The sequence below is a fragment of the Cupressus sempervirens genome, chromosome 4 (genome assembly GCF_028749045.1).
Source record: "Cupressus sempervirens isolate cs-2001-9-10 chromosome 4, ASM2874904v1, whole genome shotgun sequence".
Lineage (NCBI taxonomy): Eukaryota > Viridiplantae > Streptophyta > Pinopsida > Cupressales > Cupressaceae > Cupressus > Cupressus sempervirens.
In genome coordinates, this window is record NC_143121.1 from 1,271,865 (window position 1) to 1,287,559 (window position 15,695).

The following is a 15,695-nucleotide window of genomic DNA, read 5'->3' on the forward strand; positions in this document are numbered from 1 at the left end:
AAATGTAAAAACTACTCATTGCAATATCACTTTTGCATTAATGTTTATGTAATTACCTATCGATAAAATGTAACAATGCATAACCTATAGTTAATGGCCAAAATAAAGGAATGTGAGCTCCTTTTATAGACTTCTCAAAAGAAATTTACAATCAAATTTTAATCATGGATGACGCAAGGGCTAAGTTTGAATTGGTCAAGAGAAAATAGTGACTGGTTGGAATGCAAGAATAAAGAGGGAGGATATTCCTACATTGGTAGGATGGAGGATTATGTAGGAGGGAGAGACTTATTTGTTTTTTCCAAATTTTAATTAATAACATTTTAATGTTAATTATTTAAAAAATTATATAAATTATATTAAGTTCTATTAATATATCACATAGTCAATGATTTGCACATTATTAACATGTAAAGAGTTATTTAAACATTATTATACTAGAGAATTTGCATCAATTTCAAGTTTCTAAATTGTACATATCAAAGTGACAATAGCCTTCAATATTCAAATACATTTACACTACAAAACCTACTTCTACTATAAAGAATGTTTAATGGCAAATCATAATTTTTCAATCATCAAAACTTTCTATAATCAATAATAATATATCATAGAGTTTATCATCTCTTAAAGAAACAATTGTTCCGTGCAACTCAAGTCCCTGCCTATGGTGGGATAGGAGGAAGAAGTATGTGGATGTCTTAGCAAAAGTTCAGTCACTTTGACATATAAAAAGGTTGCAATCAAGTGGAAAACCATCAATCTGTCTTATGAATTCGAGAAATGAAAACTAGCATACAAGCATTGTACATTAATCTTCTCTTAAAAGATTAAATAAACAACCTTATTAAACTTCTCTTAAAAAATAAATTAAACAACCTTATTAATCTACACCTTTTTTAAACAACCTTATTAATTAGCAACTCTAATTACATTATTAATCTACAAAAATAAATATTTGAAAAAATAAAATATCAAATAATAGTGAAATTAAGTCCCAACGTATGCTCAGAAAAATTTTGGGCTCACAAAAAATTTCCATAAAACTTGAGTAAAGTTTTTTCATTGGTTTTGGAGTATAAAATATATTTGACATCATCAATGTCATAAGTAGAGAAGATTGATCATCTAATTGGAGATGACAACCTACCTTGTAAAATACCCAAAAGATGTGAAGTGTGAAAATATGTATTCTTGATTAAATATTTAATTAAAGCTTTCACCTATTGGGCATGTGAAAAACATAGACCTAGAGTCGAAAATTTATTCTAACTAGTAGAAATTAAGGCTTTCACCTATTGAGCATTGGGTATTGTATACCCATGTAGAAAACACAAACCTAGAGTCAAAAAATTAGCCTGACTGGTAGAAAGATGAATGCCAACAAGAAAATTCAAACTATAGATTGTTTAAAAGAAATGAGAAAGTCTAATCTTGTCTCCACCTGCTAAAATAGTAATAGATGCCAAATGAAAACATAAAGTCAGTAAAGAACGAGGGAAAAGTGAAGGAGAAAATGCTCAAAATTTGTGTCATCATAAGGTTGGCATTGAATGCTTTCACAATAAATCTTCCCCTTTAGCCTTATCTTACAAAGCTTTAATCTTTATAGTTTACTTAGAAGTTTTTATCAAACCCTAAAAATGATTGAATAAAAGACCCTAATTTGCAAATAGAAACCTAATTACTTTTTCTAACTAGTCAAAATATAGTTCTTATAGGTTCCATGTGCTACAGTTCTATCAAAACAAAGATATAGTTAAGAAAAATCAAAATTTTATTAGTCATTATAAATTTTTAAAATTAAAGTATTATCATGTCATAAAATATGTACTTCTAAACGAGAAGGATATTTAGCCACATATTCATTACAAAGATGAAATAGAGAAAATTTTACTAGTACCCCACCTAGCTTTGGAATTATGTGAAGACGTGATATCTGTGTAGATAAAGCTCAACATAGACCTTACCTAGAGAACTTTATGAAATAACCTATTACATATTTTACATAGCCTAAATACTAAGTTACAGATATATGAAATGAGGGTATAGTATGTGAAAAAAAAAATTGATCAAATACTTGAAGGAAGGGGAATCAATCAAAAAAACAAACCACTATAGTATCATCTTCCAATCCTCTAGATTATTGTAAGCTTCTTACTGTGTATCTTATTTATTACCGCTCTTTTACTTGCTATATTTATTGAAATCCGGTATGATGAAGGAATGCTTTTTAAGATCACTATAACCCACATCTAGGGACCCCTGATAGTGAAAAGCCTTGAGAGAATGAAAGAATTGACAAAGCAAGAATTGCAAAATAGCTTTAATTTTTTACGATGCTTGACACTACATACTATACTCAGATATTACTACTCCAAAACTTCTATACTGGATATATTGGCACTATAATCTTACAATGTTTATCGCCAAAAGTAAGCATCTGGAATAATGTCGCTATAGTAGGTAAGCGGTTTCGAAACGAAGAGACGAGACAAAATAGTTAAATGCCATTAGAGAAGTAGCTATTGAGAACCCACACATTTTACTTAGTACTGCATTGGAAACCCTAAATGGACAAGCATCTAATTCGCATACATCACATTCTTCTTGCTAATCTCTCCTTCAATGAAGCTGCATTTGGGTGGGATGTCTAGAACTTTAATGATTGGTCATGATTGCTCGATATAATTGAATGGCTTGCATATCATTGGAGCCAAAAATAGAAACTCTACCTTTGATTGAGCAAGGGCATATTGTTCAGGCAAACCTGCTTTAGAACAATCGAAGACTGCACAAAAATTTCATAGAAATTCATCAAAACTATCCAAGAATTTATTGTTTTGATGGGGCTTGTCAGGAGGTCTTGTTCTAACGATCAAGATCACTGGATCAAGCTAGAGTGCTCCCTCAATGAAATTGGGCAGTTGGATTCTACTTCTCTTGTACATATGCGACAATTCCCACATAAAATTCACAACGATAACAACTTCATCATTGTCCCTCTTCAAATTCTCCACAATTGTTTCCTCAAAAGAAAATGGAATCTCCAGAGAGGTTGCATACTTTGACTGCATTTTGCCAATTTGTGCAGTTGTACACATTGAGGGCTCATCATTATTTTCATCATCACGACAATGCCATTGGAGGGCAATGATCTACACCACAGACTTGTACTATGGTTTTCTACACCATGGACTTTTTCAACTCTCAACTCCAATTCTCATAACATCCTTATCATAACCACAACTACCTTGAGTGCTTCTAAATATCTCCTCGCTCATTAGTTTCTCCATTAAATCCTCTTGCACTGAAGAGTATTCAAATGAAAAAGGACCATTACCTTGAATAGCATTCAGCTGAATGGTACTGGGCAACTCTTTATGGTTAGTGAAATTCCCATCCACCCCAACAAATTGTGGTATCAACGATCCATTGTCTTCAACGAACGAGTTTCCCCAAAAAGACCATTCGCTCAAACTTGAATCAAGATTCAACATTCTTTCACCGAATCTCTAATTCAATAATGAAATACTATTACAGCAATCCATAACTTCATGATCATAATAAGTCTCCATCAAAGAAAAATGGAGGAAGATGGGAAGAGAAAAAGGATTAAAGTAGCTAAAATGTGCAACACGGTACTATATGAAATGAAAGAAGATATCAAAAAAAATTCTATTGCTCTTATGAAGACATAATGATAAGTTTTTCCAAGCCCTTCTAACAAAACAGTCATATTATGAAAATTCGAAGAAAATTTCAACTTCGCTTTAAGATAAAATTGCCATGATATACAGGCCGCATACAAAAAGAGGATCTCACAACTCAAAAAATCACCCATTGTTAGAGATTTGGCAAGCATACAAGATGTGGAAATTGGACCACAAAAATTGTACTGAGTGATACTAATTTCTGAGCTCTCAAGCTTTAAAATTGCAATGTTCTACACTTTGTAGCTTATTTCATTCTTTAAAATCATCTGCTTCCTCGCATAAATGAATACTTCTTCAACATAGCCTCAAAATTATTCAAATAATCTGAACTAAGCATGTTAACCAGCCTAGATTGAGAGCAAACTGAAGAGAGTTGAGTGACAGAAACAACTGCTAAACCTAGGATCAATCTAATATACGAGCAAAGGGTAGCCTATCACATGCCAAATTTATATACAATACTTACCGAGTGGCTATAGAAATATTATTTAAAACAATGGGTAAAAATTAACATGCAGTACATGTGAGTATATAGTTCTGAGAATTGAGCATGCAAAAGACACAATAGTCAGCAACCATGCATGATGCCAACTAAACTTCTGTATGATGCCAGCTAAAAAGTTCTCTAATTTTTTTAAGAAAAAAGAAAATTGCCAAAGAATATAGCATCAACCAATCAATAGTAAAAAGGCAATTTCTATTTTTTACTTCAAATTAATTCTGAAATTCTTCAAAGACTAGTTTTACACTAATTTTTCCACAATGCACCATTTTCCAAAACAAACTAATACTTAAAAAGCTATAGAAAACTTTGGTCTTCTGCCTTATGGTAGAGATTAACAATTTCACCCTTAGAACTTCAATTAACCATAACTATGCCAACTCTTAAAAGAAAATGTATAGACCATTTAAATATGATGAATATTAATATAGACCATTTAGATAAGAAGAATATTTACAAGACTAGATATCAAATGGACATAATATAATCAAATCAATTGATGGTTAGTAAAGCAACCCACTAGTATTTGGACTAAGCCTATTAGTCATATGGATTGGCAATGTTTGGAGGCACCTGAACAATAAAAATCAGTATCACATGACCACAACCAGCCAACAAATAAATCAAAACAGATTTTAGGCGTACTCCATTTCATCGTTTCATCCCATCAGAATCATTTATCGACATATAGAATTGTAATGATCTTGTCATGCAACATAGTAGAATGCAATTTCTACGACGTTACGACGTGACGGAAAAGGAACTTTTCGAAACCGAGTTCTCACAATATGGCAAAAAACACTCATAATAAAGCGGGGCCGTGTTCCATTATGGCTATACTCCAAGATCTCTCGTGCTAGGAAAAGAGAGCCGAAACTAGTTGACAGATCCCACAGCTGGAAAAAAAACAAGTACTCCTCAACCTTATATGGAAGCGATATTCAATCCACAATTTATATAAGACATCTCTTAAATGGAAATGAATATTCACGGAGTAGACCAATTGAACAATGTGCTATCACTCCCATTTTGTATAGGAACCTAGCGGAATCTTAAAATCGTTACAAAATGAGCTTGAATATTGACTGTACGAAGAGAACGCCTAAAACAGAACTTACGTTTCTAGAATTTGGAAACGAGGAAACGTTTATTTTACATTTATAATCATACATTGTAGGGGAGTTTTTCTCTGCACTTTAAGCGTCAATAAAATGGATATCAAATGTGTTGGGATCGATTTGCCACACATTCAATGCTGCATATTCCTCTAAACACTCCTTAAGCTGAGCTTCTGTGTAAGCCTGCGCAAAAAACAAACCCCAGTTTATGATAACTTTTTCCATTAAAAATTACACATAATCAAGTGGTAATGGTTAGGCCAAAATGCAGTTTATAGAAATTACCTTCCGAGAAATCCAATTGAGAGCATTGGCATATCGAACGTCCATGGTGTTCATTCTGGAGGCTTCATCTCTAATGATGGAATAGATGTCAGATATGGCATCCAAACCGCTCTTCTTTCTTTCATCAGCATATAGAGAGAATTTTGACATTTGCATTAACCGTAGGGCTTCATCTACATCACTTTGTGCCACAGTATCGGAAAATCGAAGCCTGGCAAGAGCCTGTGAATTATGGTACAGTCAAAGATCTTAGATGCGTAATAATCATCAAGGATATTTGACCTATTAATATATTTTATGCAACTGTTGAAATATTTCGAAAATCAATATTATTTAGTAACATACACAATGAAAGTTGGAATATGAAGATAATGGTAGAAAATTGCAAGAATGAGCTAGAGATGAATAGATACGGGAAGACCGAAAAATCTGGATAGGTAGACAACTTGTATAAGCTCACTCTTTCAATTTTCTTTCATAATCTTCTTGTCTTGGAAAAAGGTCATGATGTACAAACCCAAACATCAACTTTAACTATATGAACATAAATTTAAAAAACAATGTCAGCTTAGAGACTGTAAATGGTTACACAAATGTGCTATTTATTAGAATCTTAGTACCATTGAGATTCGAAGAATGCTTAAAAGTGATATGGTTACACAAATGTACTATTTATTAGAATCTTAGTACCATTGAGATTCGAAGAATGCTTAAAAGTGTTCTTGCTGTGGTGTAAGAATGTGGCGCATCACTCTGTGCTTCCTCTTGCCTCATGGCAGCATATGCACTGGCAATGTACTCTGTTAAATCTTTGGGTACAGAAGGCACCGTTCTTCTTGCAGCTGCTATATATGCCCTGGTGAAAATTACTCATGAGAATGTAATTAATGTAGTCAAAATTATAGTATGTAAGTTGAAGAATTAGAATCTAAGGATCAGTCAATTACTCACCTCAGTATGGATGAATCGAGAGGAGCAAAACCCAAAGGAGGTGGCTCGGACTTTTGGTGCACATATAAGACGTGTCTAGCCATTTCCAAATCGCTATCCATGTCAGCTTTGTCAAGTATCAGCCACATTAAGTCAAAACGGGAAAGCAGTGCCGGAGGAAGATTGATATTTTCTGCAGGAGTTCTCCGGAGATCATACCGACCCCTGTCGCAGTTACAAGTGTCAGATCACAAGAAACAAAATTGAAGCAATCAACAGGGGAAAAACTGTAACAAATTTGTCACTCAATATGCTGCTAATTTGGAAATGGTATGAGATGTATTTAGCAGTTCAAATTAAAAATCCCTCGTTCTTATAGAATTTGAGCATAAATACCCTTCACACTGGCTTGAAGGTTTCAAGAATCTAAGATTTAACAATTCATTTTGACATTAAACCAGATTAGAGATCAATGATTCAATTCATACCAGGCAGGATTAGCAGCAGCTAGAACTGCAGTTCTTGCATTTAAAGAGGTTGTTATGCCCGCCTTTGCAATACTCACAGTCTGCTGCTCCATCACTTCATGAATAGCAGTACGGTCTGTCTCATCCATTTTGTCAAATTCATCAATAGCACATATACCCATATCTGCAAGAACCTGATTCATCCCACAAAAAATTGAAATGTTACTTCAGCAGCTCTATATGTACCAAATACAGATATTAGCTACGCCTTCCACGATCAGCCTCACAGAACATTTGACTAACAGCCCAACCCACAATTACAATACCATTAACAGGTCAATACATTGAATTACTCATACCAGGGCACCACCCTCAAGAACCATCTCATTTGTAACTGGGTCCCTTTGAACAGCAGCTGTGAGACCTACACCGCTGCTTCCTCGCCCAGTGGTGTAAACTCCACGAGGTGCCACACTGACCATGTGTTTCAACAGCTGACTTTTTGCAACTCCAGGATCTCCCATCAAGCAGACATGCAAATCGCCCCTAATCTGTGAATTCAATGAAAATTAGCTATACAGTTCCTTGAGTAGAAACAATTGGAATTGATGTGAGTCGGTAGATATTTGGCTCTAGCTACAACCAGTTGTACTATTAAGGTCACACCTACTGCATCAAAAACAAGGGTAACTTATCCAGCCAAGAATACATGAAATATGATAGAAATCCATCAGTTGTATTAATGAACAGTTCATAATCTGAACTTACAGGGATGCTACCATTTGAAATTCATCAATCATACCTTCATACCATCCTTCAGTTTCTTAGTGGGAGCACCCACAAGTAGAAGCAATAGAGCTTTCTTAACATCCTCATGACCAAATATTTCTGGAGCCAAAGAACGTGCAAGCTTGTTGTAAATGTCCCCGTCCTCAGCTAGCCTTTCGATTTGTTCTTGTTCATCACCTTGCAGTACATACCTAGAGTGCACAGGAATAAACAATATTTTTGAAAAAAAGGTAAATCGGTAAGATATAACATAAGATTACAGTTACATAAATCACAGAAGCTTATTACCAATTAAAATCTACCAAAATGTTCCAATGAAAGGCCACGTGACTATTGACTTGTGTGCTTGGCAGCAATTCACAGGCTCCATCTTATGAAAAAAAGTACAATTATAGTTCTTGGAATCATAGACCTAGTCCAAATACAGATTGATTGCTTATCCAAGTACTAAATCTCGATGGTTTGGCAAATGTGTTTGGTTAAATTGCAAAAAGCTTTTTATAGAGATGGAATTGATAGTGAGATTCAAAAGTTTTTGGCCAGGCCTTGGTGAACTGAACAAATAGATATTGGAGTTGGAGCTCCTTTCTGGAAGGAGATATGCAACTTTACCCTTGGACATGAGAGATTTTTGAGGTGGATATGTGAGACAGGAAGAAATTTGTGTGTGAGCATCAATGGAGCTAAGAGGATAAGCATATGTTATTGTTGAATCCTTGGTACCCACCTTTTAACCTTCTCACTGAATGCTTTGACAAGATATCTGGTTAGACTTCTAACTCACTCCCTGCAATACTAGTTTATCTTCCTCTTTTGAGGCTTTTTGACATCTAACACCCTGGCTAGATTTTTAGACATAGACAAAGACTCTTTAGGCATCTTTCATACCATTTATGCTTGCATTCTGGTTGAGATGGATATGGCAATAGTTCATCCGGCAGATCCATATTTGAAAATTGCAAAAGGCATTTAGGTGCAACTGCTGGATTATGAAGAAACAGCAGAAAATGTTTTCAAACAGAGCACGTGGCTACAGATTGTGCCAGGAAAAGAAAACAAAAACAAGCAACTTCACAGAGGAAGGCTTCCCCTCATTTTTATTTGGTGGGAAAAAAAACAGTTCCTGAAATGCCCAAGAAGCTTGAGTGCAAGGAAGTAGTTGAAGAGCAGCAGGACATGGATCACAAACCCACAATGGTCTCGGTAGGGGCGGAGACATTTTTAAAAGTGTCAAACCTGATCGTTCTTCAACAGTAGAGCGTAAAGATAAACAGAGCTTATAACAGAGCATGGATGAGGAGAGGTTTTACATGGGCAAACCTAAGAAGCGGTTGCAGGGTGCAGAAGGGCAGGAGGAAGAAAAGTGGGGACAAGAAAGGACGGGAGAATTGAGGAAGAAGGAACTTTTAATATGCTTCCATTTACAAGATAGGGGAGGAATTAATCAAAGTGATTTGTTGACCTGTCAATGGGTCTTTTCTCTTTGACACTGTATTTCCAAAGAGGTTCAAATCCCAATATCTTAATAGATGCTATGAATTTGTAGATGAATATAAACAGATTCCAATAAGGCTGCATTGTAAATTGATATTCTGATATGTCAGAAACTATGGGATATAATACAGAGAACGTTGATTCTGATTATTTGAACAGTAGAAGGGTAACAATGTAAATGAATAATAGACTTCTCCAGCATGAGAATAGATAGTATCAATTTGTAGAGAATCTAATTGCACAGTGATTAATAGCTTCTTCTTGCCATAAGAAAACATTTTTAAACTAATTCATTATGCACTGGAATGGGTCACATTTACTACAAAATTTTGGGTATAGAGGATTTTGTTTTTAACATTTGTCAACATCTGTAAATTATAGACAAATAAGGTTATTTTTGGGAAAAATAAGGATGTATGTAGTAATAAATGTGCAATCTGATATTATAAATGTATCAAATAATTTTTTAGTTTTTTCCTAGTCATGTTTACAATATACAGTGAATCTTGGATTATTGCTTCTACAATTTCATGTAAGCATGACACGAGGCAGAATTAATACACAACTGTTGGAGACAACATAATCTTCCACTCATGCAATTTTGTAGCTAATAATATTGCTAAGAAAAGAACTCAATAGATTACAAGATCAATTAGCTCACAAGGAGAAAAGATCTGAAGCATGCTGCACTTTCTTCTTATATTTCAACAAACACAAACACATAAAACTTATGTCCTTGGAAAAATCTCATGTGTTCCTTTAAGTCAAAAGCCCAAAGTGTTGTGTCTAAACCTATTGTCCATAGCTACCAATTACGAAAGTCACGAAAACAGGAATAAGTTAAGTCAGAATTAACTACTTATCCAAACCTATTGGGAGAGTTTGGGAGCCTTAAAAAGCAGACGAGAAAAAAGGCTTGGTTACAAAGACTGTTGGTTTTAATGTCCCAAAATATTCGAAACCCATAAACTCTGTATCAAGGGGACATATAAGTGTATCTCATGTTGAGATTACAAATGTTGATAATAGAAAGTTCAAACATCTAACCAACCCAAAAGCAACATGTACTAAATCTAATAATATTCAAATTTGTTCCTGCCATGTACATCAAAGTCTACAAGGCATATGAAGTTTGGTTGGATAAACCATTCGTAGTGGAGATCCAAGGTTGATTTACTACCCAGATCTTGCAAGAGTTCAATCTACTTTGGATGGTGAAAAATGTGCCTACTACAATGGTGATGATGTTACTCAATATTCTTCTAATGCCGGTAGATCTCATTTAGCCTACATTAACTAGAGTTAATATTGATACTTATAAGACGTCACTGACAACATTTGATACACATTCAATTGTTACAATATGATGATGTTGGTTCTTGTTAATTTATTCCAATTATTTAAGGCTATTTAGATAACTTGTGTGGCAAATTTAACTGGAGACATGTCCCTCCATAACATACTGATTGTACCCAATTTGTCATTTTCGATATTTTCTTCACTGATAATACAGAGTTACTCTAGAATCATGCTGGCTACTCATACTGGATAATGATGTTTGGTCATTTTTTCAAATTGCAGCAATGGGCAAAACTAGTCCCTGATTGAGATTTATCAAAATAACAAGCTCATTATGAAAAGTTGAGATCTGTCAGAACCAGTCTCATATCAAGTTTGAGACTTTTCAATGTCACGAGCTTATTATCAAAATTTGGAACATGCGAAAACAATAAGATCAATATCTAAGTTTGAACCCTATCAAGACAACTGAATTAGTCCATGCAAGTTTAAGCTGCCATACTAATAGACCTATTAGCCTTCAAATCAGCAAGCAAATATTTCCACCAAAATACCAGGCCAAGAGAAGTTCAAGTAATTCAAAATACTGCTTAATGTCATTATAGCTGATGTTAATGTGTCAATAACCAAGGTTAGCTCATATATAAGCCTTGTAAACAATTTTTCAGTTATTAATGAATATAGTAATTAAACCATCCTGCTGCCTCAAAATGTAATCACTTTTTCTATTAGGAATGATTTTGACATTTGATAAAATCTATTTTTACCATTCCAGAAGTACGACCAGTTTTTATTTTTACCATTCCCCTATTGGTCCTAGCATAAAGTGTGATATAGCTTCACTGATAGTATTTCTTATATGAAATGAGGATCGTGTCTGGAAAAATATAAGTCCTTACAAAACAAGGAGAAAACTTAATGACATACGAAAAGCTAAAACTCACTCCTCGTATCTTTTCTTGAAATGAGTAATTGACATCGTTTCCAGGTATGTATCAGCCACCAAACCTGCTCGCATGGCTCGAAAGCCTGTGTAAGGCATAGGAAGAAATATTCCAGAGATCTCCACAAGATCACCTGGCCCAACCTGGTCAAAATAAAATTTAGTTATGGAAAAATTATATATATAGCATGAAACAATATGCACAGTTAACATTATCTTGCAGATAGCATACCTTCCTTGTGAGTTCTCCTCTCATGTGTACATTCATCGATCTAGGTATATGTCCTTTTGGAACATGTTCTGACAGCTCCTGAATTTTTGCCTGCAGAGGAGAACCATATTAGACACACAAAGAGCATGATGTGTGAAACATCTTGAACTAGAAACAATCAAACAGCAGACAACTTTACTGGAAAAAAAAATTGAAATGTAATATGCTTAGTTAAATCAACAGAATTGCTTTCTATTAAAAATTGTTAATTGGGTATCTATCAAAAAAAAAAATTAAATGTTAATTGGGATGTGTTGTTTAACACTCAATTAAAAGTATATAGCAAAGGCACTACAGTACATGTCATCTTGACTTACAGCTAAAAACATATGGTTTAATTCCCATGCTACTGGAAATAAAATCATGGGTGCTAATAAAACCTTATAAACTTCAATTTTAATATGTAAGACAGCAAAACAGAAGCCACAATTGAATGATCACCTAGTCAAAGACAAGAAATTATTTCAAAGAACATGAGGTGCACAAAAAACTCTAAGATGCGCTAAATTTCCCAAGACGCCCACAAATTACAAAGGCAATCAAGGAAAATTGCATATTGTCAGAGGCTTGTGTCATGGCAAGAATATTTGCATCCATAGGACATCATGATGATTTATAATTGGATCATCAAGCATAATGTGGCCAAAGGATAAGTACAAACTACTATATTTAGGGCTGAAAGTGAATCCCTCTAAGCAAATATAGAGCATAGACATTGGTAAGAAAGATTAGGCAATCCATGCAAAGACTCCAAGTTCTCTAGAGGGAAATAGTAAACCATGTCAAATTTCATAAAGCATTGCAATCCCTATAGATGTCAATAATCATCACATTCACAACCAATAACTAGAGACTACACAGTACATTACGACAAGCTGATGGTAACAGTAAGTTGAGCTCAGAAATATGGCCCAAGCCAAGGCAACTTAAAATGCGCATATTAATACAAATATACTGGAGCAGATACCCCTATCATGTGGAAAAGAGCTTAAATTGTGCATTTCTCTGCAACTAAAACTAAAATATTTTTTTACCAGTAAGTATAAATAACCTAAATAGGTTCAAGCATGGTAGAACTAGCACTCTTAATGAAACAGGAAGGTAATCAATAGGTAATCAATAGCACAAGTGATTCAACTCCTTTTCTTCATTAAATTAGAGTACTTGGGGTACTGTGCTTATCAAATGTGAGTTAGATTTGGTAGCATGAAGAATGCTTCCTTACAAGAGTCAGAACATCTGAAAAGAAATTATTGCTTTCCTCACACAAAAATAAGAATTGAAGTTACCTCTTGAAACTTCAAAAATTTTGAGGCTCTCAACTGAAGAATGAGATTGCCCTTGGCATTGTTTGTCCTACAACGATTAGACGGGCACTCAAAAAGAGGCATGAAAGTCCGAGCTGTCACTTCCTGTTTAAGATATCTTTATCATAAGTTACTGGAACAGAAGAAAAAATGAATATACATCTCAGCAAGAGGATGAACCATAAAGCAAGCAAATTCCCATAATAGGGTTACCAAACAAAACTCGCAACAACAAAGGCAAAACATATCATACTTGATATATTTCAAATCCACATTCCTCGCAAGTGTATACTGCAACCTGCATCAATGGCTTCACATCCGAGCAGCGTGTAACTATACCCATCACTTTGACAAGCTGTCCAATATGCGAGGCCTTTACCTCTCTCAATGTAAAAGCTTTTTCCTTGACAAAGGCTTTGATGTGAACTTCACTGCATTGACAGTAACATATTAGCTAGTTGCAACAAGAGAATGAAAAAATCATCAAAACAGCAAAAATAGTTGCACTACTTAAATCACAAAAAACCAAAATTGGAATTTTCCATCTACCCACTCCGCTCAGGTTAAACTGAATTGTATTGTGCACCTGAATTTAACCTGCGTATATCATTTCTTTCATTTTTAGCAGATTAAGGTCTCTTGGAACATGAAAACAGTATTGAACCATTGTGCAGGACTCTCGTTTCAGATTAGATAACCTCGACTAGTTTTAGGCTTTGCCAAAATAAAATAAACAAAGCATATACAAGTTCATAACATTCTTGAGGATTCACTAAACGTGTCTACAAAATGCCAGCAAAATGTTGATATTTGTCAATCTTTAGCTTTGTGAAAATAGCTCAGCACGACGCTACTTTCCAACATTATTTCCCGCTTATTTTGCCTCGATCTAAAAAGTGGCCTTAGATCTAGTTCGTAAACTCTACACTGTAAGACCTCTGTTTTGTTAGAAGGTTTTTTTAACATATAGCTCAGCACAGTTGCTATATATTTACCATACGATCGCTTGTCTATACCTAAGTTGAGCTTGAGAGGACAGGGCTGAAACGTCACACTCAGTGTCTATTCTGACACTCTTGTAAAAACTCGGATGCACAGAATCTATTCAGCGATGGGCGGGCATCTAAGGCCGGAAAACCCCTAAAAACTGGCATTTGTTTATCATTCATTTCAACGGGAGAAACTAGAGCGGCCCGGAGAGTGTTATGGCATTGACCACACTTGTTTCTTTTTCATAACCAATTAGTTATATTTCATCAATTCACAAGCTTCAGAACAAACCAATAGGCATAATGGTACGTGCATAAAAGGAGCCACGCATATAACTTAAGCTTAACGGCAAGGCGCAACTTAACAAACTTACAAGAAACGCTTAATCTCTGCGGGCATCTTCTGAAAAGGGTCCACAGTGTCTGCATTTTCCCCAGTGTCTTCTTGCCTCTGCCTCATTAATATATCGTAGTCATCATCCCTCGGAATAACTTCGGTAGGTTCAGGCAGCAATTCATCAACTGCCTCAGCAAAAATACTGACATAACGCCGAGTATTTGTCCTCGCCCTATCCAGAAACCCCTCATCTAGATCCTTGTACTGCAAAACAACCGATGTACAGGGGCTTCAGCAAAAGCATCAAATGGGTATTTCCAAAATCCTTCTTCTACAAAATGGATATGGAAGCTTAAGAACTGCTACACTTTGGCGTTGAAAAATCTTAACCCTCTAACTGTGATCCTGATTATTTTTCTTGCACGAATAAAATCATAAATGTAATAGAATGGCTTCTACATCTTACTTTGCTGATATCATCAAGCTCAATATCAATGCATCGTATTCTCCTGTTAGCAACATCTTGCTGCAATACGAACCCAAAAAAATTAAAAATATAGCTCGTTTCATTAACTGTGCAACTGTGCCACCGTCAATGCTCCTTCCAAATCAAGGTTTCGGTAAGATATACATACCAATAAGTCCATGTACTTCGTAACGCCATTGTCTGCTACGAAATTCTTCAGGAAATCCTTGCAAATCTCTACATTAAAAATAGGGGAAAAACGATTTACCATAATGATCAGATCCGGCCCATTCCAGCCCCTACTTATAATCTAAGATTATTTAGCTTACCTTTATCGGCTTTGAAATCTGGACCAGGCATTTTTTAACAGAATGCTGGCTCTATGAGACGATCCAAGAGCTCAGAGTCGAACCGTTTCTCGCCCAGAAACACGAACAAAGTTGTAACAAGCATACAATTGTTCTCTTGCCCTAGTTTTGATGTGGTTTTGGCGCCAAAATTTCGTAGGAAGACTAGGAATGGCGGGAAGAAATGGGATTATTATTATTTTACAAAATATTTGCTTGTGATTGCCGAGACCAATTGCAAGATATATAGATAACACCACACAATGATGAATTTAGATCAAAGCGTAGGGATTTGGTGTGTCTATTTATATAGATGATATATTAAATGTGAAATTTGGTTGTAATTTTCATTTTACGAATAACTTGTGAGAATTTTAAGGTTTGGATTAGGTAAACATGTCTAAAGATTCATATTTTTTTCCTATAGAACTTTCC

The 15,695-nt window shown here is 34.9% G+C and overlaps 1 protein-coding gene across 1 annotated transcript; it reads right to left on the reverse strand.

Annotated features, from left to right (window-relative positions):
• Positions 1-4,837: 4,837 nt before the first annotated feature.
• On the reverse strand, positions 4,838-15,360 carry PRL (Minichromosome maintenance (MCM2/3/5) family protein). Its single transcript, XM_089824217.1, has 15 exons — positions 15,243-15,360; positions 15,083-15,150; positions 14,914-14,973; positions 14,485-14,711; positions 13,375-13,552; positions 13,104-13,226; positions 11,776-11,865; positions 11,545-11,687; positions 7,821-7,998; positions 7,378-7,569; positions 7,040-7,212; positions 6,573-6,776; positions 6,312-6,477; positions 5,622-5,843; positions 4,838-5,519 (listed from the first exon to the last, which is right to left on the reverse strand). Exons 1-15 carry the CDS (start codon positions 15,271-15,273, stop codon positions 5,415-5,417), a joined length of 2,160 nt encoding a protein of 719 aa, XP_089680343.1. The 5' UTR covers positions 15,274-15,360; the 3' UTR covers positions 4,838-5,414.
• Between the last annotated feature and the right edge of the window lie 335 nt (positions 15,361-15,695).

Coding starts and splice junctions, on each gene's coding strand:
- PRL (XM_089824217.1), bottom strand. CDS start 15,273: ATGCCTGGTCCAGATTTCAAAGCCGATAAAG. Junction 11,866..13,103: donor AATTTTTGAAGTTTCAAGAG/GTAACTTCAATT, acceptor TCTCCTCTGCAG/GCAAAAATTCAGGAGCTGTC. Junction 6,777..7,039: donor GCTGCTGCTAATCCTGCCTG/GTATGAATTGAA, acceptor TAACTGCGACAG/GGGTCGGTATGATCTCCGGA.